Below are 24,816 nucleotides of genomic sequence, written 5' to 3' on the forward strand. Positions count from 1 at the left end.
AACTAGAGAATTCAGGCCTAGTGTCAGCCCTGAATCTGCCATCAGATGCCTCACTATCAAAACTGGTTTTGAGGATGTTGTCAAGCCTACAGTTGGGGAGCAAAGCTGTCAACTGGAAGGCCCACCATTCAAGCGAGAGTGACACAGTGAAGCTGAAGAGTCTATCTTGTTGTGCTTCTTCTATTTCTTCCAGTAAGACCTGTTCTTGTCTTTGGAAGGGTCCTGGTGTGAACACTTGCTAGTCAAAGGCAAGCCAGAGCTGAAACTGCTGCTGGATTTGGATCAACTAGATAGGTTCTCAACTCCTGCCTGTGCCACAAAGAAATAAACTTCCCACTTCTAGATAGCTTTGGTGTGCATTTAGGCAGCAAAAACAGACATCTTGAGGGCCCAATAGCGACATCTGTCATTTACAAGAATGGCAAGGTTTAAACTAGGACCGACATGTTAATCAAACAATGCAGGAAGATACTACAAGAGGAAAATGTTCACAAAAGGGGGCAAATTATGCAGAAAAACCTGATGTCAGTGCTCAAAGGCAGCACCTTATTTGACTCCATGATGTCATTTCTGGGTGGTTTTAAAGAGCTCAGTCAGATATAGGTAGACATCTATCGGCACAGGAGAGCTACTTCACAGCAGACATACTTAGTAAAGACCATAGAGTCCAATGGGTAAAGAATGAAAAATTGTCTTACTATGTTGTAAGGAATGGTTTCTTACCTGTAACTCCAGTTCTCTCGTAGGGGTATTTCCATGATAGTCATAAGCACTGAATAGTTCTGCGCGCCTGCGGGGACCCCGGAGCACTGGTGTGAAGTATATTCTTAAGTGCAAATACCAACCCTTTGAAAAAAGGTTTGTCAAAAAACACTTAAGAATAACACTGTGCAGCCTATGTGAACAGCTACACAGGCCAAATTGTTGAAAAGAAAAAAATCAATATTAGTGTAAATTCAAGTTCAAACACCTATTTATTCTAGAAATGTAATAACAAGTACATTCTCATACTTTATTTACACCTCTGATGAGAATAAAACAATGCAGGACAGTGTAGCCCATAGGCTGCCATTATACAGAATGTAAATAGAGCTGTGCCTTTAAGAAAGTAAAGTCTTCCTGTATCCCATCATGCACAGCAAAAGGCAGTTGCCTCAGTTCTTTTTGAAGGCTTTTAACCTGGAACAACCTTTGTTGGAGTACCAACATCAACAATATTTATGGCAACCTTTTCTATGTGAACTCCACCGGGGAGGAGGGAGGGTTGCTTATGACTATCATGAAAATACCCCTACAAGAGAACTGGAGTTACAGGTAAGAAACCATTCCTTCTCTCGTAGGGGATTTCCATGTATAGTCATAAGCACTGAATAGACTAGCAAGCCCATCCCCATAACCGCGGTGGAGTAGACAGAAAAAATACTGCCAAAACACAAAAGTTATGCAAATAAGTTCTTAAGCAAGGCCTGTCCAACCTGCGCATCTGCCCTAGCGTCTGTATCAAGGCAGTAATGCTGAGTAAAGGTATGGACCGACTTCCAAGTGGCAGCCTTGCATATTTCTGCCAAAGGGATATTTCTCATCAAGGCTGTAGTAGCTGCCTTCCCTCTAGTAGAGTGGGCTTTTGGCCTACCACCGAGGGACTTGTTCGCTAACTGATAACATAACATTATACATGAAACAATCCACCTGGATAATGATTGCTTAGACGTGCCCAACCCTGTTCTAACTGGGCCATAGTTAATAAAAAGCTGTTGTGATTTACGTAAGCATTTTGTCCTGTCCAAGTCAAATTTCAAAACCCTCTTTACATCCAGAGAGTGCAGAGTTCTCTCAGCAGGAGTAGTTGGATTTTGAAAAAAAGGTTGGTAATGAAATGGTTTGGTTCACATGAAAATCGGAGACGACTTTCGGTAAAAAATTTGGATGAGTCCTCATTACCACTTTCGCAGAATGAAAAACCGTGTAGGGTTCTTGAGTGCAAAGGGCCTGGATTTCGCTGACCCTACGCGCTGAAGTGATTGCCACCAGAAAAGCAGTTTTCCATGTGAGATGTTGAAGTGATGCCTTATGTATTGGCTCGAATGGAGGTAGCATCAGACGCGATAGGACAACATTCAGTTCCCATGGAGGAGATGGTCTTCTAATGGGAGGAAAAACCTTTTTTAAACCCTCCAGGAAGTCCTTAATAACTGGGATTCGAAAAAAGGAAGTTTGTGAGGGGCTCTTTCTGTATGCTGTTAGAGCCGCCAAATGTACCTTTATTGATGACAATTGTAAGCCCGATTTTGCCAAACTTAGCAAGTATGGCAGAATAGACTCCTCTCCGCAGGATATCGGGTCAATGTTGTTGTCTAAACACCACACGCAGAATCTCTTCCACTTGCTTGCATAAGTGGATCGTGTGGAAGGGCGCTTTGCTTCTTTCAGGATTTCCATACAATCCTGAGGTAAGTTCAAGTGTCCGTATTGCACTAGCTCAGGAGCCATGCTGCCAAACTCAACGATGAGAGGTTGGGATGGGATATCTGCCGTCTGAACTTCGTGAGCAGGTCCGGACGATAAGGGAGCCTGATGTGTGGTTTGAGTGACCGGTGAAGAAGGTCTGGGAACCACCATTGGCGTGGCCATCCCGGAGCAATCAGGATCATTTTGGACTGAGCATTGGATAACTTCTGGAGGACCGCCGGAATCAGGGGAAGCGGTGGAAAGGCGTAAAGAAATGCTCCTGACCAGCTTATCCACAGGGCATTCCCCAGTGTCCCTGGATGGTAATATCTGGAGGCGAAGTTTTGGCATTTTTTGTTTTCTGGGGTTGCGAATAGGTCTATAGAGGGGGTACCCCATAGTGCGAAAATGGAATGAACAACGTCGTCGTGTAGAACCCACTCGTGGTTCTTGTCCATTACGCGGCTGAGAGCATCCGCTTGAACATTCTGGATGCCAGGCAGGTGAGTTGCTACTAGCGACATGTTCCTGGCTAGAAGCCAATGCCAGATTGTCTGAGCCTCTCTGGATAAAATCCTGGACCTGGTGCCTCCTTGTTTGTTTACGTAGTACATAGTGGCCACGTTGTCCGTCTGGAGAAGGAGAGTTTCCGCTCTTAGAGAGGGAAGGAAAGCTTTGAGCGCAAGGTGGACTGCGCGAAGCTCCAGCAGGTTGATATGATAGAGACTCTCTTTCTGTGACCACTTGCCTTGGACTCGAAGATGTTTCATGTGCGCTCCCCATCCGAGCAGTGACGCATCTGTTACAATGGTTTGAGCTGGAGGCTGATGTTGGAACGGAATCCCCACCAAGAGATTGTCGGGTAGACACCACCACTTGAGGGACAGTAGGGCGTGGGGAGAAAGGAGTACTTTGCTCTCCCATTCGTTCATTAGTTGACTCCATTGATCCTCCAGGTTTTCCTGTAATGGTCTCATATGGAGGCGAGCATTGGGAACGAGATGGATACAAGACGCATCGAGCCCAGTAGAGAAGCTATTACTCTTGCAGTGGTCTGTGGAGTCTCTTGCAGTTGTTTGCACTTTTGGAGAATCGATAATCGTCGTTCCTCCGAAGGAAACACCTTTCCTAGATTGGTATCTATAATGGCCCCTAAGTAATGCAACCTCTGAACAGGTGTTGCTGTGGATTTCAGGAGATTTACTTGAAGACCGAGCTTCTGCAACAGCTGTAGAGTCCATTTGAAATGTCGTTGTGCCTCTAGATAACTGGAGGCCTTTATGAGCCAATCGTCTAGATAGGGGTAGACAAATATTCGATGTTTCCTCAAGTGGGCGGCTACCACCGCCATGCATTTGGAAAAAGTCCTCGGCGCTGATTTGAGGCCGAAGGGCAGAACCGCAAATTGGTAATGACGTTTTCCGACGGTGAACCTTAGGAATTTTCGATGTTTCTTGGTCACCGGAATATGAAAGTAAGCGTCGCAAAGGTCTATTGCACAGAGCCAGTCGCCCGGACGAAGATGTGGGTAAATTTGGTGCAAGGATAGCATCCTGAATTTCTCTTTGCGAATCCACTTGTTTGCTGTCCTTAGATCTAAAATGGGACGAAACTCTTGCTTGTCTTTTTTGGGCACAAGGAAATACCTCGAATAAATCCCCTTCCCTTGCTGGCTGATCGGGACAGTTCTATGGCTCTTTTTTTAAATAGAATGGTGACTTCTAACTGAAGAGCTTCGAGGTGTCGGCTGGTTGTTTTGGGTGGAACAGATGGTGGAGGACTGGTGAATCTGAGAACGTAACCATGTCTCACAATATTCAATACCCAGGCGTCTGTTGTGATGCGTAGCCACTCGTCCAGATGATTTGAGATACTTCCCCCTACCGGAGTGGATAACGGAGGAGGGGGAAGCGAAGATTCAGGGCTTAGACGCGGGAGCCTGTCGAGTTGTCTGAGTTTGAGGTGTTGAATGACCTCTTGTCGACCTTCGTTGTGTGGAGAAACCCCTATGCTGCTGCTGCTGTTGCTGTTGCTGGGGGCGTGAAGACATCCAATGTGGAGTCTGATACCTGTGGGTGAACAGTCTTCGTTGATATGGGCGGAATACCTTTCGCTGTTCTTTCGCTCGTTCCATGCCTACTGCTTTCAGGGTCTCCAGCTCAGACTTCATTCTGGCCATCTCGTCATCGGCATGAGAGCCGAACAAAGTGGAGCCTGAGAAAGGTAAATTTTGTATTCTCTGCTGTGCTTCAGGTTTAAGCGATGTAAGTCGCAGCCATGCACGTCTCCTGAGCGCTATTCCGTGAGCATAGTTATTTGCGGATAGTATCGAAGAATCCGCCGCAGCACTTATAACTTGGTTAGAAACCATAGCTCCCTCGCCCACGACCTCCAGGAAATCTTCCCTTTTGTCCTTAGGAAGATGCTCCGCAAACTGCAGTACAGAGTCCCAGAGGGCTCGATCATATCTCCCTAATAAAGCAGTGGCACTGGCTGCTTTCATGGTGATGGATGCAGTAGAGCATACTTTTCTTCCTGCAGCATCAATCTTTCTGCTCTCTTTATCTGGAGGTGAAGAGGAAGACGGTGACGTAGAATGCAATTTCTTTGCTGCCACTATAACCACCGAGTCCGGTGCTGGGTCCGACCTCAAGAATAGAGGATCTTGTTCTGGTGGACGGTATTTTTTAATAAGTCTGGAAGGAGCAGACTTTGTTGCAGCCGGTGTAAGAAAAATGTCCATTGCCGGCTCAATAAGACCCGGAACCAGTTGAAGCAAAGGTCTTGAAGATGTCCTGTGATGCAAGGTCTCGAAGATTACTGACGTCGATGGAGCCGGCACCGCCAGCGGGATATTCAGTTTGGTTGCCCCTCGCACTAAGACCTCCTGGAATGTATTCACATCATCTATGGGGGACACTCTCGGGGACGGTGAGTCCGATAGGGTCGGAGTGTAGTCCCGTGTAGACGAAGAAGAATGTCTATGATGTGAATGCTGAGATCTCTGTCGTGATTCATGACAATGGTGCCGAGAGGAAGATGAACGTCTAGAAGAATGTCCAGAACGCCTTACAGATCGCGTTGGAGTCCTCGGAACAGACTCTGAAGGAGGAGCCGGAAGAGGAGCCGTAGGTGTTACCAGTGTCTGCGGCAACGGCGACTGCCGAGGCGAGAGCTGTGGAGACGCTAGAAGCAGGATAAGTGAGGCAGAGGATTCCGACGTTGTATAAACCCTTCTAGGCCTCTTTGATTGTCAGCTCGACGTCGACACACTCCTCGACGTCGAAGCGCGGTGACGGCGAGTGCCTCTGGACGTCGATTCCTCTCGCCGTGGAGAACCTCTCGACGACGACCCTCGACGTCGTTTTGGTGACGGCGAACGTCTCCGACGGCGAGTACTCTCTCTCGACGTGGAACGTCCTCGCCGTGTCGACGGCGGCCCAGATCCTTTCGACGTCGGGTGGCCACGTCGTCTCGATGGCGAAATGGTTGCCGACGGCGAACAATGTCTTTTCCTCGCCGGCGAACCACTCCTCGACGGCGAACATGTTGGCGCCGTTCCCTGTCTCGACGTCGTCGCCCTCGACGTCGTCGGAGACCTGTGCCGTTTTTCAGCAGGTCTGGTAAGCGTTATAGAGGAAACAGGTTGAGCCCTGGTAGAAGCCTGACCTTCTCCTCGCTCTGTGGTGGAATGGCCACTTTTTCTCCTGTCCTCTCTCGCCTGAAGTCGGATTTTCTCCCTATCACGAAGAGTTCTTCTGGAGAAGGTTTTACAGATATCACACGACTCCGGTTTGTGGCTGGATGGAAGACAAATTATGCAGACCCTATGTGGATCTGTTTTAGCCTTTTTTCTGCCACAAGAAGGACATTTGTCAAAAAGTGAAGGCATTTCTAAACTAGAAAAACCTCAAAATTCTGTCAGAATTTAACAGAAAATAGTAGGAAATGATCACTCAATGTTAAAAACGTCGAGTGAAATTGAGATTCAAAAGATTTTAAATGAATTTCTGTCACAAAAAACTTTGTGAGGTAGAGCTCAATGCTTCAGGGTCCTGTCAGAAGGAGCCGGAAAAAAGAACTGAGGCAACTGCCTTTTGCTGTGCATGATGGGATACAGGAAGACTTTACTTTCTTAAAGGCACAGCTCTATTTACATTCTGTATAATGGCAGCCTATGGGCTACACTGTCCTGCATTGTTTTATTCTCATCAGAGGTGTAAATAAAGTATGAGAATGTACTTGTTATTACATTTCTAGAATAAATAGGTGTTTGAACTTGAATTTACACTAATATTGATTTTTTCTTTTCAACAATTTGGCCTGTGTAGCTGTTCACATAGGCTGCATAGTGTTATTCTTAAGTGTTTTTTGACAAACCTTTTTTCAAAGGGTTGGTATTTGCACTTAAGAATATACTTCACACCAGTGCTCCGGGGTCCCCGCAGGCGCGCAGAACTATTCAGTGCTTATGACTATACATGGAAATCCCCTACGAGAGAACTTCATTTTTTGATTCTAAAGTTCAACATGTTCTACCAAAATGACAACATTGAGGTGTCCATTCTTTCAGATACACTCCACCCAAAAAATCTCCAGAATCCATCCCCACCAGAATCTAAGTCTGGGTAAGCAATTGTTTTTTAAACAGTAAGGAACTAAATCTGGATGGGACAAGTAATCTATTCAACAAACTCTCAAACTGAATGATTAGAGTACTACTGAAAACAAACAATGCAGGACGGATAAGGTGTCACAATATTAGGACATGATATTTTCTGCTCCCATCTCTCTAAACTAACTTTACTTGCTAAGAAGGCTTTCTTATATTATACGGCATGTTGCTCCAACTTAATCAAGGTCTGCAAAATAATTTTTTATCTAATTTAATTTAGATCACCTTTAATGTTACAAGATCTTTTTCATATTTTGGAAGCATTTGCCAAAAAACAATTAATGAGGGGATTTCATGTTCCTAACTACAATGCTGCCGGACATTGTTTAGAAATACTTGATCTAGAATGGAAAGCTTGCCCTACACTGAGTGTGGCGGGGGACACAACAAGAAAAACCTGGAAGCACCCAGTCTAAATACAAGTTATTAATCAGCAAAGATTTCTCACTATATTTTATTAGGGTTAACGATTTGGAAGGCTTCATATGTTCCATAGATAAATATAAATGTGTACAATAGCTGTACCATCACTTCTCGGTATGTGCTCTCAGTAACCAGATACTGAACTGAAGATTCAAATACTGCACTGATAGATCATGCCAGATTTGAAGGTATGGGACTTGCAAACATTTAAGGTCAGATCAGTCAGCTGTCCAATCGTTCAGATAGGGTAACCGACATACTGTTTGTGAAAGAGGTTTCAACACATGTTCAAGGTGAAAATGGTCAAACCAGGGGTCATATGAGGGGATAGTGTATCAGCATTGTCACAAACCATCTGCTTACCAATCTGAATTACTCAAAGGTTGTCTGTGACCTATAGGTCCCTGTGCAACAGCCCAGGAGAAGTATTAGAACCCCCAAGTTATGGTTAGAGAAACAATATTTGTAACAATGTATTCAGTAGAGCTAGAGTACTGCCCTGCCTTCTTTCTAAGATGTTATCAGAATGGAGATGTGTTTAAGTTAAAACATAAGACTCAATTATGGCACACACAACCTCTTTAAAACATACATATTGAACGTTTCCCCTTCCACATCTGCAAGGGTTCCACCCAAGCTGCATCCATCTTGGTGTAAGCTTTTCAGTCTATCAGCAACTCTGCTTTCCCAGGAGACAGTTTTCACTTAGAAAGTGACTCACCTATTGTGGACTTTGAGCTACTTTATTTTTGGCAATGCAGGTGGGTTTCCTTTACACCCAAAGCACACTCATAACCTTTCTTTTGTCTGCCATGCAATTCATTAGCTACTCAAATCATATGGCATACATGTTTCTTCAATTGACCAAAGTTTAAAAAGTCATTTTCTGCTAACCTGTCAGTACTGATTAGGGAACATTGTCATGTACAACAGAATTTGTAAAAGAGGAGGATTCATACTGCCATGCTTAATGACTGTAGATTTACGATAGTTTCCAGAAGTAAAAGATGGGGAGGTGCTGGAGTGTGTCTTTTAAAAGCAATATTAACATGAAAAGCTTGCAATATATTGTGTGATGAAGCTTAGAAAATGTGTTAACATAGAAAATAATATACACGTTTGAAATGTGCCCACGGGGAGTGGCTACCAATGTATACGAAGACTAATGAAAAGCTTGTTAATTCTGAATTTTATGCAATAAGTGTTTTGAATTTGTATTAGTATACCATGATTAGAGTTATGGGTTAAGAGTTTTTCTTTATTAAATAGAGGGCCTTAGCTTAGCGAGGGTCTGGGCCTAGCTGCCTGGCCTCATATTAAACTGCATTTTCTAACGTGTAATATGCTGTTTTACTGAAGGACACGAAGAACGAGTTACTTACCTTCGGTAACGACTTTTCTGGTCGATACATTAGCTACCTGTGGATTCCTCACCTAATGAATACTCCCATTGCGCCAGCATTCGACGGAAATCTTCTTCCTAGCTTCTGCACGTCGACGAGGACGTCACATTTGCCCACGCGACGCAGTCTGACGTCATACAGGCAATAAGAGGTCCTCGCTGACGTGCCGACGTCAGTATCAACATTTTTTACGTGCCTGAGAATAATAATCCATTGAGATGAAAGAACAATAGCAATATTTAATGACATTGCAAACAACACATCATTGTGAGAAGTCGGTCTACTATTTTATTTTTATTTTTTTAAACAAGTAAATAAATATATAAACTATATATAAATATATATATATATATATATATATATATATATATATACATACATATACACACACACACACACACACATATATACATAACCTATACCAATCCTCAAAACCAAGAGGAGCGCACTCAAGAATTACTTGGTTAGACCAAACAGGCAACGGGGAGGCGGGTGGGACCGTGAGGAATCCACAGGTAGCTAATGTATCCACCAGAAAAGTCGTTACCGAAGGTAAGTAACTCGTTCTTCTGATGGATACAACTACCTGTGGATTCCTCACCTAATGAATAGAGTCCCAAAGCAGTACCACACTCCGTGGTGGGTGCCTGAAAGGTCAAACCAAGAAATCTTGCAGCACTGACCGTGCAAAATGGCCGTCCCTTCTGACCTCAGAGTCCAAACAGTAATGTTTCGCAAAAGTGTGAAGGGACGACCAAGTTGCGGCCTTGCAGATATCGACCACAGGAACACCTCTGGCCAAGGCCGAAGTGGCCAACTTAGATCTGGTGGAATGAGCTCTAATACCATCAGGAGGATCCTTCTTTGCTAAAGAGTAACACATTTTAATACAAAGAACAACCCATCTGGAGAGTGTTCTCTTGTGGACTGCCTTTCCTCCCCTCTTTCCCACGTAACCGATGAAAAGCTGATCCTCCAGCCTGAAATCCTTTGTCCTGTCTATGTAAAAGCTTAGTGCCCTCCTTGGGGCCAAGCGGCGTAGTCTCACTTCTTCCTTTGAAGGATGAGGCGCAGGATAAAACGTGGACAGAGTAATTGTCTGGGTCAAATGAAAGGGTGAAACAACCTTCGGAAGGAAAGCAGCCTTGGTCCTCAACACCACCTTATCCCCATAAAAAGTTGTATAAGGGGGTTTTACCGATAAAGCCTGCAACTCACTCACTCTCCTTGCAGAAGTTATAGCAACCAGGAAAACTTTAAGAACTAACAATCTTAAGGGGCAAGAATGCATAGGCTCAAAAGGGGACCCCATAAGGAAAGTTAGGACCAGGGACAAATCCCATTGAGGCATAACGAAAGGAATTTGAGGAAATTTATTCATAAGGCCCTTCAAGAATCTAAGTACTATAGGAGATTTAAATAACGAAGGCTGGTCTGTAAGACAAATGAAGGCTGACAAAGCAGACAAGTAACCCTTAACAGTAGCCACTGCACAACCCCTCTGTGCTAAAGACAAAGCAAAAGATAAAACGTCTGACAAATGAGCACGTAAGGGATCAATCTTTCTCTCTCCACACCATACCACAAATTTAGACCACCTATTAGCGTAGATAGATTTAGTGGAGTGTCGCCTGGCCGCTAAGATAACATCCACTACATCAGGCGGGAGAGAAAAGGAACTCAGGTTGCCCCGTTCAATCTCCAGGCATGAAGGTGCAGGCTCTGGAGGTTGGGGTGTAAAACCTGCCCCTGCGACTGCGAGAGGAGGTCTGCCCTGAGAGGGAGACGGAGCGGAGGGCACAGTGAGAGTTGGAGAAGGTCGGAATACCACACCCTCCTTGGCCAATCCGGAGCAATTAAGATTACCTGGGCCCGGTCTTGGCGAATTTTCCTCAACACTCGAGGAATCAAGGGTATGGGGGGAAACGCGTAAAGCAACTGGTCGCACCAGGTCCTCTGAAACGCGTCCCCCAACGCTCCTTGCACCGGATACTGGAGGCTGCAGAATAACGGGCAGTGCGAGTTCTCCCGGGTGGCAAACAGATCTATCCGAGGAAACCCCCACATCTGGAAGATTAAACGGACTTGATCTGGATGGAGACGCCACTCGTGGTCGGCCGAGAAATGGCAACTGAGATTGTCCGCACGTACATTTAAGACTCCGGCCAGATGATTTGCTACCAAGCAAATCTGATGGTCCTTTGCCCAGGACCATAGTCGAAGAGCTTCTCTGCAGAGAAGGTACGACCCCACTCCTCCCTGTTTGTTTATATACCATATCGCGGTAGTATTGTCCGTCAGGACCTGAACCGACTGACCGCGAAGGGATGGGAGGAAGGCCTTGAGAGCCAGCCGTACAGCCCGTAACTCTAACAGATTGATATGAAACATCTGTTCCTCTGGAGACCAAAACCCTTTGATCCACAGGTCCCCCAGATGAGCTCCCCACCCTTGAGTGGAAGCATCCGTTATGACCGTGGTCACTGGTGGAGGCTGCGTGAACGGCCTTCCCTGGGAAAGATTGTCGTCCGCAATCCACCACTTCAAATCCGTGGCAGCATCTCTGGAGACCTTGACAGAACCTTCGAGATCTCCTTTGTGTTGAGACCACTGCCTTCGGAGGCACCACTGAAGAGCCCTCATGTGCCAGCGAGCATGCGTGACCAACAGTATGCAGGAGGCAAACAGACCGAGCAGACGTAGGACCTTGAGGACTGGAATGACCGCTCCACTTTGAAACATTGGAACCAACGCCTGAATGTCTTGCATCCGCTGAGGCGGAGGAAAGGCTCGATTCAATGTTGTATCCAGTACTGCCCCTATGAACAGAAGGCGCTGAGAGGGCTCTAGGTGAGATTTAGGCACGTTCACCGAAAAGCCCAAGTCGAACAACAACTGGGTTGTCGACTGCAGATGATGCAACACAAGCTCGGGGGACTAGGCCTAGATGGCGTCACTGGCCGAAACACCGAAGCCGCTGGAGTCTAAACTCCCGGAGCCGAAGTCTCTGGAGCCACCGGAGCCGACACCGAGCCCACGTTCCCCAGGGGGAGAAAGGGCATAAAGGGTGCTGGTCGCAGCGGAGCCGGAGCACCCATGTTAAAAGCCAAAGGACCCGAAGGCCCAGCCGGTGCGCCACCTGGAGCCATCTGCTGAAAGATGGAAAACATTGCATTTAAAAATGCGGTATCGGCTCCAGGGGCCGGAAAAGCCGGATACTGGGGTGCCTGGATTGAAGGCGACACCGACGCCGGCCTCGACGTCTGCAACGTCAGAGAGAACATTTGAGGCTGTGGAACCTCAAATACTGAAGGCGGTTGGCCCGAAGACCCGGGCGAAGTCGGTGAGGATGGAGAAGGCAACGACATCGACGGATGGGGAGTGACTGTGGGACTGACCTCCCAAGTCTTCGGACGCCGAGTCGATGGTGACCTCGACCGAGACCTTTCTTTACTCGACCGGCGCCGAGATTCTCGACGGCGCCGGGAGTCCCGATGACGAGGATTTTCGACGGTGTCTCTTCTCCTTTTTCTTCGACTTCGCCATAAAAAGCTTGGCCTCACGCTCCTTCAGGGCCTTCGGATTCATATGCTGACATGAATCACACCTGCCAACATCATGATCAGAACTTAGACACCACAAACAGTCAGAATGTGGGTCCGTTACCGACATTTTGCCCCCACACTCACGACAGGGCTTAAAACCTGACTTCCTCTGAGACATAGTAACCTCAGAGAAAAAAGCACAGCCAAAAAACACACTGTAACTGTCGAACAGCAACAGTAGCTCCCTCGAAGATAACAGTTTCGAATGGCACGGAAAAAAGGGAACTGACGTCGGCGAGGACCTCTTATTGCCTGTATGACGTCAGACGGCGTCGCGTGGGCAAATGCGACGCCCTCGTCGACGTGCAGAAGCTAGGAAGAAGATTTCCGTCGAATGCTGGCACAATGGGAGTATTCATTAGGTGAGGAATCCACAGGTAGTTGTATCCATCAGAAGATGTACTTTTCCAGAAGTTGTGTGTGTAGCCGTAGTAAATTCTTTGTCATGAGAACAGACTTGCTCAAGGCGACGTTCTTGCTGAATGCAACAGTGTAATTCGTAACAGGTGCAAAGTTAACTGTAGTAGGAGAATACAATGGACACACTGACTGGGGCGCAAAGTGTAACTTTTCCTACCTGACATTCCAACCGATGAAGACGTCAATAATATGGACCAATCCGCGACATGAGAACTGTGGCTTGTGGAAAATTCTGGCAAGATGCTTGAACAATTATTGGACAGAGATAACGATGCACCAATTATTATCCAATGAGGAGTTAAGGACTAATTAGACAAGTTTTGATTTAACGGCGTGACTCAAGAAGAAACAAACTCACTGACTCACTCACAGAGACCTTTCTTACTCAAACTCTCACTTCCTAGAGGACTTGCCACTGTTGAGCTAATGGACTACTATTCCTTTAGTGCTTTGTCTTATTACTCTAAACCATCCTGTACCCATTCTCGCCTGATATTTACTTCTCCTCCATATGAGGGAAGGTCTATTCCTTAGCTATGCTATATTGAGACTTTGCCCCGTCCTATCTCTGCTGATGGCGAATCGACTGATGTCCTGAGGATGAAGACTGCCGCTGTTTGCTGATCTGTTGGATTGGTAACTATCTGATGCAAAATTTAAATTGTCTCTTTGCCTTTTCTTTCTAGGTACCAACTGCTATTTTGATAGAGGCCTTAGTTTAGATGTTTTCCTAATTTGTGTGTCCTAAAATGTTTTGCAAGAAGCCCAACATGCTAATGCTAATTTGAGGTTAGTTAAGGCGTTCACTAATATTTTGTGCAAATAGACAAATGACTGAGTTATTGCTTTGTTGAATCATGTATTACCGAGACTTTAAGTTGCTTCATATTAATGATGTGCCTACATACTGAATGAATATTCTCTATGCATTGACTGATTGTGTTCTAATTGCTAATTAGAAGAGTTTCTAATGAGATTGATTGCTAATGAGATTAACAGAGATGACTTTAGATTGTAACCAATAGGGAAATAAATATCTTAACTTTGACTAAATTGGTGTGGTTGCTCATGACTGACAGGTCATGGTGTCTTCAACTTATTGACTCTTACTAAATGTTATTGGTTAGTTTGTTGATTAGTTATTGAAATTATTGATTGGTTTATTGATCTATTGATTTGTGATGCCAAAAAGACATCTCGTACTGGGAAGTCCCCGAACGTGGTCCAAAGGTTCGTCGACCTAAACGCATCTCCTTGTAAGTTTACTTATTAAAGCTCTAACACGCTAACAGAGGTGAGAAGGATACAGAGAAATAGATGAGTGGAGAGAAAGCGTGAAAATGAGTGAACACATTCTAGAAAATATTGCTCTCTGCCATAGCTAGTTTATACTCATAAAATAAACATGTAAGGCCTAAAACCACAACACTACATACATTATCCTAATGTTCATTTAGAATAACACATTAATGGCAAATCTACTCATTTACTTGCAAATATCTCTGTATGTCTGAATTGCTGTATCCATGTAATGAGCTGGATAGGGCCTAGGGGCTCCAGGCTGCAGAAAGGCTGATACTGCTGCCATTTCCTGTAAGAAACAAATACCGGATTAATGATTCAGCAGCGAAAACCTCAACAAAACCTCAGACTCAGTCAACAGTCTTTTCATTTAAGTAGGTCTTTGCAAATAAGTGAACTGAATATTTCAAAACATATTTGGTACATCAATTAATCCTTCCAAACCTCAGCACACGCAGATGCACAAACACATGCAGCTCCCAGGTCCACCATGGCAATCAACTATGCCTGCTGAGATTCAAATCCACATTTGTCAGTCATAAGACTCCCAGACGACCCCCAAATACCCAAGATGGCTAGATAGTTGAGTCATATGACTAACAAGCTACCGTCACAACATATAATCCAGATTGTAGGAAATGTACCAGCCACTCCCCACTACCAACACAAAAGATCAGACGTCCCGAACAACAGACTGCTAATAACATATCTGGTTTCCAAGGAACCACCTGACAAGACCAAGTAATTCCTAAGTCATGGTGCTGCTAGATGTTCACTGAACCGGCCAAGATGCAGGTAACGTCAACTAATGAGACGAAACATGACTTTCAAATCAACAATGGGGAGAGGCTAGGTAAAGTCCATAAGTCAAAGAGACCCAGGCCTCATCCATCTGATTAATCTAAAGTAAACAAGCAGAATAGCATTCCAGGAGCAGAGGAGGAAGCCCATCGTAACTTCAGTGTGGCTGCAACTCTTCTAAGAGGCCACGGAAGGAAGCCAGCTATTACAAACTACAAAAGATAGAGTAAAGCACCTAAGTACTGGCATCAGTAAAGGGGCTGCACACTAGCAGGATTGTGTCTGCAAGCACTGGGATGAGAAGGTTTCTTCTGAGGATCACAGAAAAATAATCATGACAGTAGGTGCAATTCATAGCTATGGCCCTGAACACACTATTTACATGAGTTGTAGTGTACAAGCCAAGGCAATACAACAATTACAGGATGACTGGGTGTGTCAATGACACCAATCAAAACAATTTCCTTCTTTAAGACTACACATAAATACTGTTTTTGAACATTTATTGGTCCTGAAGCTAGAACTGTACCATCCACTGTCTGTACCAAGTCTGCTCTTTTATTCTGAGAGTAGGAATGGACTGCTGTTTCACAAAAGTCTATTTGGTACACATTTGGTACCCATGGCAGAGAACAGAAGTACTGGTAACTACAGATAGAACCCAGAATCCACTCCAACAGACAAAGAAGAAACAGCGTAGAATCACCAATAATACTGACAGTCCAATCCAACATGCTGTCTGAATTGTTTGACAGGTCATACAAGACACACAGAAATTGTATGTCCTTACTAACCACAATAAAGACACATCCTTAAGGGAAGTCTGCAAGCTCGTTCTTCAACTGACTGGCATCTGGCCAGCATTTCTGTCCTCAACAGACACTTCAAGTGAAAACACAGGAAAGCAGGGACTTTAGCTGGCTGATGAGTGTCAATCTAGGTGGCCTGAAATGGCACTTAGTCTCACTCTTTTTTTTCTTTTCTTTTCTTCTTTCACTGATTCTGTACTCTATTTGTAAAATAAGGTCAGACAACACAGCCACGGAAATAGGACAGGGAACACATGTTAATTCATCCCCTATTTCTTCTTGAAGAGCTCCTTTAAAAGTGACCTCTGAGTCCTATCAAACTAAACAGTCTCTGTGGCTATTTCCATGAACGATAGGGTATCCATAGTGCCTTGCTGGACATCACATAGTCCTTCTTTGATAGATCCCTTGGCATCAGGGTAGAAACACAAGCGAGAGATCATAAACAATCACTAATGGTTTTGCCGTAAAACAGTGCTTTCATTCTGCAGTGTTTAATCTCAATTTGCTGCAGTGTATGATACATAACAAATAAACAAGTTACTTATCAGCTGTTGAACCACCAGGAAAATGCCCTGACTTTCCAGCCATGTCCAGAGACACAGGGCCTATTTACAGAACGTCTGGGACCCTACCCCACCCTGCTTGTTTCAATACCACATGAGTGGTGCTGCCCACCTCCCCTTGATGGAAGGAGGAAAGGCTTTTAATGCCAGTCGGATCACTTTCAAAACTGGCAAATTGATGAGAACCTGATACAAGGGGCATAACAAAGGCCCCCATGGTGTTGGGGCCTCCCCTCAGCACAGCACCTGCCTGTGTGAGTCTGGAGGGGGGCCCCTTCCATGTTCTCTGCAGGTGGGTGGGGGGGGTGGGTTTTTTTTTTCTGTTTCATTACACCAATGGCAGATATATCCACTGGAGACAAGAGCCTGCTGATCTCTACCTCTCCCAGATGGCTGCCCAAGCCGAGGAATGACAACTGCAAGGAAGGGAGACAGGTCTGCCGCTGACTTAACTGCAGTTCATCAGCCATTACAGCAGATCTTTTGCTGACATCTTCGAGATCTGAACTACGTTGAAGACATTTCCCTAATGCTTTGCCCACTGGGACTTCAGCTCTCACAGCAGAATCTGCATATGCCAATGGGCATGTTTTATAGCAGTATGTAGGAGGCCATGAGTCCCAGCTGCCTCAGAGTTGATCTAAGCGAAATCCAGGATAGAAGCTAAAACATCAGAATCATAGCCCTGGACACCTAGCCTGCCACTTGCCCGTGGCTTCCCATTCCTGCTTGCTATAGACTGATCCCCTGACACCGCAGCTGCCTGGGTTCTCCCACCTGGGTTTTCCCACTCATTGTTCTTCCTGCCAACATACACCCCGCCCACCCCAGGACTTACTTAAGGCAGGCTGAAGGCACACCAAAGGCAAGCCTGTCTGTGCCCGTTCATGCCTGGAGCACGCCCCACACCACAACCTGTGGCTCTTCCTAACCCCAAAGATACACTATAGCCAAGCTCAAACCGCAACAAAGACTACCACTGCGCTGACCCAAGCTCCATGTTAGGAGATTTCCCCTGCACCCACTGCCACTTCCAACTGCCACAGCACACACACCAGTATACCGACCACCCCCACCCGAACCTTCCACAGACACTGTCTGAACAAAAACATTGACTCGCATGCGCCCTTCTCACCACACGCTCACTATGCAAGCATTCTACAGAATTATGGGATCTTATTGCCACCCTCACACCTGACATCGTTTTCCTTACCAAGACCTGGCTCAACCCCGCATCCACTCCAGACATTGCCACAGCGATCCCAGACAGTTACAAAAATCACTCACCAGGACTACACCTACAAGCCGGTAGGAGGAACAGCCATCATTCACGAAGAGACCACACAGTGCACCAACATCCTCATGGAACATCGCAACTTCAAGTTTCACATGGACGACAACACACTCAAAGGCACCCTCGCATACTAAACCCCAGGCCTGCGCTCCAGCTTCTGCAACATCCCACTCCCTGCTGAGGGCAACAAAGAAGACATTCCTTGCCGCATGTAACAAAAACAGCACCAACATCACCAAGGAAATTCTCCAACCCGGCTGCCAGTGAAAATATCACACACTCTCAGGAACTGGGCAACAACCTGACCCACTTCTTCCACAACAAGATCGCAACCATGTACAGAAACTTCAAACCCCAACCCACACCTACGGACTTTCCCGAAAGATACGCCACTGCATAATCAACACTAACCACACACTGACCACCTGGAACATCCTCTCCACCCAGGACAATACCTCCAACATGAAATCCATCCACTTGGGAGCGCCCAGGGACCCATGTTAACACCACATCTTCAACCTTGGAAACCTAAGGATGGACCGAGAACTCACCACCCTGCTCAACACCTATCATCACCCACAACATTTCCTGACACTTGGAAACATGCTGAAGTCAGACCACTACTCAAAGAACCCACTGCCAACCCCAGCAAACCCAAAAACTATTAGCCAATCTCCCTGCTCCCATTCCCAGCGAAGGTAATGGAAAAGATCATCAACAGGCAACTCATTACATACCTGGAACAGAACCAGCTACTTGACGCCTCCCAAACAGGCTTCTGCAGCACTCACAGCACCAAAACTGCCCTGATCACAGCCACCAACGACATCTGAACCCTCCTCACCTGAGAAGAAACAGCAGCTTTGATCCTCCTTAACCTCTTAGCATCATTTGACACCATATCCTACCACATGGTGATCTAAAGACTCCACATCGGCATCCCAGGGGATGAGCTCAGATTGATCACCCCCGTCCTCACCGTAAGAACCCAGACGGATCCACCTCACACCTTTCACCTCAGAACCCAAGGAGATCATCTGCAGTAAGTCCCCCAGGGCTCATCCCTCAGTCTGACGCTCTTCAACACATATATGACCCCACTCACTAACATCGTCAGATCCCACGGTCTCAACATAATTTCCTACGCAGACAACACCCAACTCATCCTCTCACTCACCGACGACCCCTCCACCACAAGAACCAACTTCTACAGATGTATGACATGTGTGGCTGACTGGATGAAGAACAACTGTCTGTAGCTAAACACGGACAAGATGGAAGTACTGATCTTTGCCAACAGCAGCAACACATGGAACGACTCCTGATGGCCATCAGACTTAGGACCCGCATTCACTCCTTCCGACCACACCAGAAACCTCAGAATCATCATTGACATGAAGCTCACCAAGAAATCACTGATCAACTCACCTGCTTCGTCACTTTGTGCATGCTACATAAGATTTCAAGACACTACCCCTACACATAAGACGCACTGTGACACAGGCCCAATCATCAGCAGACTGGACTATAGCAACACCCTCTACGTAGGAATCGCTGCACACCTTCTACAGAGACTTCAGACCATACAGAACATAGCAGCCAGATTCATCCCCTGCCTTTCCCAATGAACACATATCACACCCCACCTCAGGCAACTCTACCGGCTCCCTGTACAGAAAAGATGACAATTCAAGCTGCTGACCCATGCACACAAGACTCAACCCAACCAATGACCCCCATGCACTAACCACCGCCTGAACATCCACCAACCATCGAGAAGATTACGCTCTGCGCCCCTTTCACTTGCCCATACTCCCAACATCTACCGAAGCAGAAGTGGAGGATGTTCCTTCTCTCACATTGCAGCAAAAGCCCGGAACAGCCTCACCCGCACAACTCCGGACCATCAACCTCACTTTCGGAATTCCGAAAGGTCCTCAAGATCTGGTTGTTCGAATAAGCTTTTAGGACCTGCAAACGCCTGGATACCCGATCAGGTGATTAGCCTCACTTTAAAAATACTGACTGACTGCCCAAATATTCTGGACTAGCCGCTCACGAGAATAAGCCAGAAACTGCACTGTGTCCAGAACAGCTCTGATGAAAGTGTGTCTGAGAGGGAGTCAGGTGTGTCTTCGGCACGTTTATGGTGAACCCCAGCAAATGCAGGAGGTCCAGTGTAGTCTGGAGGTGGGAGAAGACAGCCTGTGGTGAGCCCACCTTAAACAGCCAGTCGAGATGGGGGAAGACTGAAACTCCTGATATGTGCAGATGTGTGGCAACCACCACCATTACCTTGGTGAACACCTGAGGGGTGCTGGTAAGGCCAAATGGGAGCACTGTGAATTGAAAGAGCTCGCTACCCACTGTGAACCACAAGTAACGTGTGAGGGCAGGCAGGGCGAGAATATGGAAATGGGGGTCCTGTAAATCCAATGCTACTGTCCAATCTCCTGGGTCCAGGACAGAAAGAACCTGTGCCAAAGTGAACATCTTGAACTTCTTGAGGAAGAGACTGAGGGACCAACGTTCTAGGATAGGGTGGAGACCTTGTCCTTTTGAAAATAGTGGGAATAACAACCACAACTTACTTCTGGCACTGGAACTCTCTCCATGGCTCCCATGGCCAAGAGACCTGTAACTTCCTCGCGGAGAAGTGATCCTCTGTCATCCGAACATAGGATGGTGGCATGGAAAGCAGGGTAGTCTCAAAGGGGAATGAGTAGTCCCTTCGGAATATTTGCAAAACCCACCTGTCTGCTGTGATAGATTGCCAGCAGGTGATGGCAGATTCTGTCTCCGACTGGCCCTAGGTGGGGAGTCAGACTAGGAAGGCTTAGAGGCTGCTGCAAGGGGTGAGGAGGCCCGGACTGGCAAGACCGCTGGCTCCCTGATCCATGAGGTCAGTGGATCCCATGCCCTCAGCCACTCAGAGGCTGGGCCGCTTTTGTGGCACGGTGGCTGGCTGGACATGGAGACAGTTGGAGGCCTCTTCCGTAGCCACAAAAGGCAGACTGAGCATTCACAAGGCCAAAAGGATCTGGCAGTACCTCAAGCATCCTTGAAGCAATTGAGCGCCAAGTAAAGGGCATGTCCGTCAAAGTAGCCTGGGCATCCCCTGAAAAGCCAGATGTCCTCAGCCAGGCATGGCACCTCAGGGCTACTGCTGACGAAATCTCTCTGCCTAGCAAGTCAGTCAAGTCCAGTCCGCAACGGATGGTGAACTTTGCTGAGTTTCTCCCATCCGCAACTGCCTGAGAGAGGACAGCCCGGGCCTCCTCCGGATCTGTGGCAGTACTCCAGGTGGAGGCTTGGATAACCAAGTTCGCAGGGGTGGGGGTGTGCATCAGAAAGCTTGGGGCCCCTGGAGCGGGGTGATGGCGGAGGGAAATTGTCCTGTTCACAGGAGCCCCTGTGCTGGGTTTGGACCAAGTACGCAAATGGACATCCTTGAGGGCCTCATTAAACAGGAGCATGAATTCTGAGGAGGAAGCTCCACGTTGAAGCACCTATGTCAAGAGGTTAGTCTTGACTGCCACCAAAGGCAACTCAAGGTCCAAGACCTCAGCTGCTCTTCTCATCACCATAGATTAGGAAGCTCCCTCCTCCATAGCCACGGTATGGAAGAAAGCATGTTAGTATCTTGAGAAGTATCCAGTTTCCTGACTTCACCCAAGTCTGTACGCCAGTCCAGAGGTCCTTGGAGTTTGTATTCAAAAGTGTCCAGTGACCCCTTCCATTCTTAATTGTAACCTAGCCCATACTAAAAGGGATCACGAACTGGCACAGGAGGCAAGGCTCCTGCTAGTGTTAAAGTAGGTGCCGTACGACGCCCATCCGGTTTTGTGTAGGAGTCGGGGATAAGAATGGGGATGGTGCTGTCTGTGGTCGGTGGGTGGGAGCATTGGCATCTGGACCAGCGTCAGGGAAGGACAAAGTGGTACAACTAACGTTGGACTGGATCTAGAAATAGATCCATGGGTGCCCCTTAGCCCCGGGCTTAAGGAGCCAGCGCAGGACCCAAACAGGCCTCTTCGGACTCCACAGGCCCCAAATGCGCTACAGTCGTGTCAGACTGCCCAAAAATGAGGCACGTGGCCTCATAAAATTGTTTTAATTGGGCAGGGATCGCTTTGACTTTCGGAGAACTTGGGGAGGTGTGGAGTTGGCCCAGGCACAGGCTCTGCAGAGCGTGGCCTTTAAGGTCAACGCTTCTTCCTCTCGTTAGCCGACAGACGAGGAGAAGTCAAAGAACGCTTCAACTTCTTAAACTTCTTCTTGTGCCTTGACTTTCCCCATTGCGCCAAGGAATTTGAGTGGGACGACGACAGAGGATTTTGCAACTGATCCCTGGATCATTCCTTTTGGATGGAGTTGAGCGTCAGGCCATCTTCAGGGTACTCTCCCTCAAAGCCTTCCGATGCATGGCCTGACACTCTGAGCACGATTCAGGTCATGGTCATGAGGTGCCGATCTGTCACAGATATCCCCTGATGACATGAACTACAATGCTTGAACCTGGTCTTCCTTAATGACATCTTCAACGCACCAGGAGATGAAACTCGAAAAAATCTTTGACAAAAAGTTGGAAAAAAACCTGTAAAAAAATGCCTGAGGAGTAGCTCTCTTCGGATTGGTGCTAGCTGGCGCATAAAGTAAAGAACTAACGTCAGCTTGCCGGGGTGGTGCCTATTTAGGAACCACAATGTCATATCTGGTGCAGACGATGCTGCTGACAGATGCGGCGCACAGGGGTACTGCTCAAGAAAAATCTCCGGATCCAGTCTGATGCCTAGGAGAAATACAAAGGTAAGGAATTTGCAACTAGAAGTCTGTACCAGATAAACCTTTTTTCATGCAAGGCATGAAGTCCACGGACACTTTGTAAGTCCATGTAAAAGTTGTCATCTATACAGTGAGGAGGCAGAAACTCGCATCTCCATCATCTACCTCTTGGAGTGTACCTTGTTTTGAGCCACAGCCAAAAAGTTAAAGGAGCCTCTACTGGTGGGCCCAACCTGGTACAGGCACTGGTTCATAATAAGACGGAATGATGACCGGTTGCACTTTCGTAATCTCAGAGCGAGACATCAGTCAAGAGTGGGCTGAAGTTAGACTGGTGTGGGACATTGGAATCAGCACTGGCTCCTCTTCTGTAAATCCTGGTGTGGGTACAGATGACAAGGAAGGTGGGAGAGCAGACCTTAGAGCAGAAGCAGACATCGGTAGCAGAGTCAGTATGAGACCCAGAGCAGGTCCCAAGGATTCAAATGGTAGACAGAATGGACCCGCCAACAGTAATTAGACTGGGCCAGCCTGAGGTTCCTTGGGCCCCAAAAGTGAACCAGAGGGAGCCATAAGTCCCAAAAATTTGAACACATCAGTCTGCTGCAGTATTACAAATGGCCTGGAAAAACTCAGAGTGCACCTGAAACTGCTCTAAAAGAAGGGACAAGGCGGGAGACAGACTACAGGAGTACCAGTCCCAAATGCCTGGGGTGCCCCTTACACTGCACATAATGCAAATAGTCCAGAAGGGAAGGTAGTAATGGTAGCTAAAAGAGACTACAGATGAGATCTGCTCCTTGCGCGCATTTATGCACCCAAGGTGGTGCAGGATACGTTCTTAGATACCTTGACAGTGTGTGGCTCAATCCATACATATGCTGATGCTGGAGGGTGGAGACTATAACAGCATGAGTGATGTCAACAGGAAAATGTCCTGCCCCCGTAGTGCCATCCTCCCTGGTTGTATGAATCTCTAGAGCACTTACTGTCTGGCATCAAACCGGAGAGTTAATGGACCTGTTAGTGCATAACCCCTTTACGAGGGAGTACCCATTTTACTCCCGCCTCCATAACCTATTTGCAAGGTCACTGGAATTATGCAGCTGAGAGGACCAAATTATGTGGTTGGTTTGACTAAATTATGTGGAAACAACTCATAATTTCTTCGGCATAATGTAACATTTTTATAGTATTACTTCAGTCTTTTTTCATCTGTGCACATTTTAACACTGATCTGGGCAAAAGGTTCACTTCATTAGTCCCAGATTAACACCCAAACACAGCAATAAGTAACTTAAATGTGACCAGTCAATAGATGCAAAGACCTTTCCATGGTGCTGCAACACGTACTGCTGCATTTTAAGTAACCTTTGATATGCTTGAGCTAGAACAAATTGTTTTTTGTTAACATCTGCAGATTATGCAGCAGATGACGGATTATGTGGCAAATGCAGCCAACCCATGCAGCCAACCCATAATAATGCATTAAATATTGCATCCACAGAATCACATAATTCCAGTGGGCCTGCCTATACGTGACTATCGGATATGGGGGCCTTCACAATGTGGGAGACCATTGGAAGCAAGAGCCTAGAAACTGTCAATTACTTCGCCATAAACATGTTAACACCTATAAACAAGAGTTGCATTCCCATTAATGGCAGGAGTATGAGTTGAATAAGGTATTTACCTTTGGTAACGCCTCATCTGGTAGAGACACAGACTAGCCGCAGACTCCTTATCTTAAAATTCTCCCCCAGGCCTCAGAGTGGATACGGAAACTTTTCTTCAGCAGTACCTCTGCGCATCGGTAGAGGGCATTGAGTGATTAAGCAGCGATGTCGTCACCGGACAGGACGTTAACGAAGTCCACATAGTACCTCCTCCGACACGCTGAAGTCAGTTTCTTCGGTGACTTGAAGCCAAAGACCAACGCAGAGCCATAGAGAAACTGGCAACGGAATAGAAAAACAATGCAATACTGTATATGCCATTCAGAGAGAAAGAGATGTCATGAGACATAGGAGAACAACAAAACACCCAAAACCACTGTAAGCGAGACTGAAGAGTACACAGTTCGCAAGCGGGGAGGATGGGTGGGTTGATAAGGAATCTGCGGCTAGTCTGTGTCTCTATCAGATAAGGCGCTAACAAAGTTAAGTAACTTATTCATCTGATAGAGACAACTTGCCGCAGATTAGTCATCTCAGAATAAGATACCAAAGCAATCCCAACCAATGGCAGAGGGATGCGAACAGACCACACCAATCTTGCAAGAACAA

General features: G+C 46.5%; 1 protein-coding gene across 3 annotated transcripts in view; it reads right to left on the bottom strand.

Moving 5' to 3' along the window:
* Positions 1 to 24,816, bottom strand: part of TRAPPC8 (trafficking protein particle complex subunit 8) — a 1,010,076-nt gene that overhangs the window by 594,004 nt on the left and 391,256 nt on the right. For all 3 annotated transcript variants that reach the window (XM_069220084.1, XM_069220082.1, XM_069220083.1), the window contains one exon: positions 14,465 to 14,565. In XM_069220084.1, the coding sequence (XP_069076185.1) occupies positions 14,465 to 14,565 (101 nt within the window). The remainder of the gene's footprint in view (positions 1 to 14,464; positions 14,566 to 24,816) is intronic.

Source organism: Pleurodeles waltl, chromosome 2_2 (genome assembly GCF_031143425.1).
Source record: "Pleurodeles waltl isolate 20211129_DDA chromosome 2_2, aPleWal1.hap1.20221129, whole genome shotgun sequence".
Taxonomy (NCBI): domain Eukaryota; kingdom Metazoa; phylum Chordata; class Amphibia; order Caudata; family Salamandridae; genus Pleurodeles; species Pleurodeles waltl.